General features: G+C 25.9%; 1 protein-coding gene across 1 annotated transcript; it reads left to right on the top strand.

The window, feature by feature from the left end:
- Window positions 1-614: 614 nt before the first annotated feature.
- LOC130973025 (isoflavone 7-O-methyltransferase-like) lies at window positions 615-3,400 on the top strand. The gene is made up of 3 exons (XM_057897388.1): window positions 615-876; window positions 1,528-2,052; window positions 3,095-3,400. Exons 1-3 carry the CDS (start codon window positions 622-624, stop codon window positions 3,398-3,400), a joined length of 1,086 nt encoding a protein of 361 aa, XP_057753371.1. The 5' UTR covers window positions 615-621.
- The last annotated feature ends 328 nt before the right edge of the window (window positions 3,401-3,728 follow it).

Raw genomic sequence — 3,728 nt, 5'->3', positions numbered from 1 at the left:
TTCCCACAATTGTACGATACAAATTGGAAGTTATAAAAAAATGTTCGAGATTATGCTGTGAGTCTAAGAAACTAACCATATATAGGAATTTGCATTGGTTTTGAACCTTGCTCTTATTGGCAATAATAATAGAACAGCTAATATTTTAATATAAAAAAATTAGAAATTAGGAATAAATGATATTTAAAAAAAATATAATTTTGATCAAAAATAAAAAATAAAACAAAACAAAATATTTAAAATAAAAATAAAATATTAGAGATTAAATTAAGATTTAATTAAAATTTGAAAAATTAAAATACTATTTTATCTTAAAAAAAAGAATTTACTTACCTTCTAGATCAACAAACTCGTCATAATGGAGCTGCAAATATTCAAATCTAAACATCAGATAGATACTGTCCAATAAATATATAAATTAGCGATTTTAAAATAACTATATCAACCTCAACAGTCAAAAACGTGGTAAAACAAGGAAAATTATTAAATTAACCACCTGCTGCATGCAAGATTAAACCTTATACTATAAATTAAACCAATGTGAGTTCAACATGAGAGCATGCAGCACAAAGATTAAAAAAAAAAAAAACCAGCAGAATCAAAACTATTCACAAAAGAGTTATGGCTTCAAACAATGGGCGCAGCGCAAGTGAGAGCTTCAAAGCTCAAGCACTTGTTTATAGGCACATGTTTAGCATCCTAGACTCCATGTGTCTCAAGTGGATCATTGATTCTCGCATACCAAACATAATCCACGACCATGGAAAACCTATTACTCTTTTAGAATTGGTCTCAGTTCTCCAAATTCCGTCAACTAAAGTTGATCGCATTGATGTTTTCATGCGCTACATGGCATATATTGGATACTTTGATATAGTAAGAATCTATAATTTATAACTTTACCTCTTTTCTCTTTAATATATTAAAAGGAAATTTTATCTTAAATTATTTAGGATTATTAGGTGTAATGTTCTCATTCATCTTTTCTTTTTCCTCCAAAATAAAGTTCGAAATAATTAATATTTTTTTATTTTTTATTTTTATATTTACTTATTTAATTCATTTGTTTGCATTATTAATTAACCTAAGATTTCAAAACTATTGCACTAAATTCATAATTATGATTAATATATATTTTAAAAAATTGAATACTTACAAAAAAAATATGCTATATATTAAACAATTAATAAAATTCATAAATAATTAAACATCTTGCATGACATGTAGTAAATCTCACTATATATTATTTAATTCGTTTGTCCAAAAAAATTAATAAGTACTAAATATTTATCATCAAAATAATATGAATAAACATATATATCATGAAAAAATTATTGAACACATAAAAGTATTTATAATATATACATTGCTATATCTTGTAATCATAGGTTTTTATATAAACACTTTGTATATCTTTTTGTTTCCCATCTCTCTAATTTTGTATTTACTTAGCTTTTGAAATTTTCGATACTTGCATTTTAATTATATGAAAAGATTAATATTTATACCTGTATCTATAAGACAAAGGTTAGAATCCAAGATGGCAATAAAGAAGAAGAAAAGGAAGCATTTGCTCTTACAGCAGCATCAGAACTCTTGATCAAAGGCACTGAAAACCCTTGTATATCTCCAGTGGTTGAGTTCGTTATAGATCCAGTTCATTCAGATTCCTTCAATTATCTGAGCAAGTGGTTTTCCGACGAAAATCGCCGTCTATACGAAATCACCTTGGGGAAACCTTTGTGGGAGTATCTTGACAAGAACCCTAGACTCATGGGCTTGTTCAATGATGCTATGGCCAGTGATTCTCAGATGATAAAATTGGCACTAAAGGATCATCACATGGCCTTTGAGGGGTTGGAAACAATTGTGGATGTTGGTGGTGGAACTGGAACCACCGCTCAAATTTTCAGTGAGAAATTTCCAGAACTCAAATACATAGTATTTGACCTTCCACAGGTTGTGAAAAATTTGAAGGGATCCAACAATTTGAGCTTTGTTGGTGGAGACATGTTTGAATCCATTCCTAAGGCTGATGCAATTCTACTTAAGGTAACCATTTAATTAGCAGTGGATTAGTAGTGTGTTTGTCTTAATTAATTTCAAAATTAGATTAGATTATCGAAGTTACTTTCTTTTATTGTGACCGACTATATTTACGTTTTGTTTACGTTTTTATTTTCTGTTTATATTTTTAGTATTTTTAAGTTAAAATCTTGTGAAAAAAAATAAAAATAATAATAAAATCATATATTATTTTTTTCTCTTATTTTCTTTTTTTTATAAAAATTTAAAAACAAAAAATAAAAATACAAACAAAACACCCATATATATTCATAAGAGTTTCGAAAACATATTGTTTTAGTATAATTACCTTTAATAAATTAAAAAGTTAGAATATAATCATTCGTAATTTCTTAAAATTAATCTCAAAGTATTAATTAAAATTAGATTTTTTAATATTTTAAATTTTTAGATGTTACAAAAACTAATAATTTTTAATTATCTTAGGTATATATATATACCAAAATTAATTATTGAAATCGTCAGCCACTAGTATAAATATAAATTGAAATATCAAATATATATTAAAAATAAATTACATAATATATATTTATATATAAATATATAAAGACTAATTTTAATTTATAAATAGTAATTTTGAATCATTTTTACCCTCTATAGATATACCAAAGTAAAAGGATGCATGCCATTAATTAATTGAATTTACATATTTACTTGAAAACTTTTGAAAGCTCCCTACATTTTCTTCTTACACCATGTAAACAATGCTTTGCCATTTCATTTGGTGACACTGCAATAGCTTCAAATGGTTAATTAACCATTCAGAATAGATGGTTATTCTTAAAAAGTTTATATAAATGTAATTTTTATTTTTATTTTTATTTTTTTACTTTTATCTAAAAACAATAATTTGTCAAAAAAATCACACAATTGAAGTCAACTTTTTTCTTTTACCAAAAAAGTTAGTTGAATAACAAGACACTCAATTTCATTTGTAAAATTAGTCAGTGGGATTGACGATATTACATTATAAAATGGTTGTGATGTATATTTTTATCTTCTTATGCAGCTAGTCTTACATAATTGGAGCGACAACAATTGCATAAAAATATTGAGAAATTGCAAAGATGCTGTTAAGGTTTTAAGCAAAGAGAAAAAGGGTAAAATAATAATTTTAGAGACCGTGATAAATGAAGAACAAGATGAACCTGAAATTACTCGACTCAAATTTCTTATGAACATAAATATGCAAATTATTCACGAAAAAGAGAGAACCGAAGAAGAATGGAAAAATATCTTTCATGAAGCTAGCCTCTATAATTACAAGATATTTCCATTTACCGAATATTTATCACTTATAGAGGTCTATCCTTAAAAATGACGACCTCATAATAGTTTACAACTCTGAATAAAAATAAATATTATGTAAAAGAATAAAATACGCATTTTATATAATCACGTGTATTGTTGTTTAGATAGTACTTTTTATGAATAAAATGTTGGAACATGGAAAAATAAGACTGTGAATTTAGTATTGATGTATGTTACGAATTGAATGTTTCGTTTTTTAAATTAATTAAGGTGTTAATAGTATTGTTTTATAAGTCCCTTGAATGAGAGTTTCTTGTATAATCAATATCTCCCTCTCATAAGCACTTAGCATCAGATTTACATGCACATGTAAGAAGAAATGTCCAGTAAAG

Source organism: Arachis stenosperma, chromosome 4 (assembly GCF_014773155.1).
Source record: "Arachis stenosperma cultivar V10309 chromosome 4, arast.V10309.gnm1.PFL2, whole genome shotgun sequence".
NCBI classification, from domain to species: Eukaryota; Viridiplantae; Streptophyta; class Magnoliopsida; order Fabales; family Fabaceae; genus Arachis; species Arachis stenosperma.
This window is presented reverse-complemented; position numbering and strand designations above follow the sequence as displayed.

Coding starts and splice junctions, on each gene's coding strand:
- LOC130973025 (XM_057897388.1), top strand. CDS start 622: ATGGCTTCAAACAATGGGCGCAGCGCAAGTGAGAGCTTCAAAGCTCAA. Junction 877..1,527: donor ATATTGGATACTTTGATATA/GTAAGAATCTAT, acceptor TATAAGACAAAG/GTTAGAATCCAAGATGGCAA. Junction 2,053..3,094: donor CTGATGCAATTCTACTTAAG/GTAACCATTTAA, acceptor CTTCTTATGCAG/CTAGTCTTACATAATTGGAG.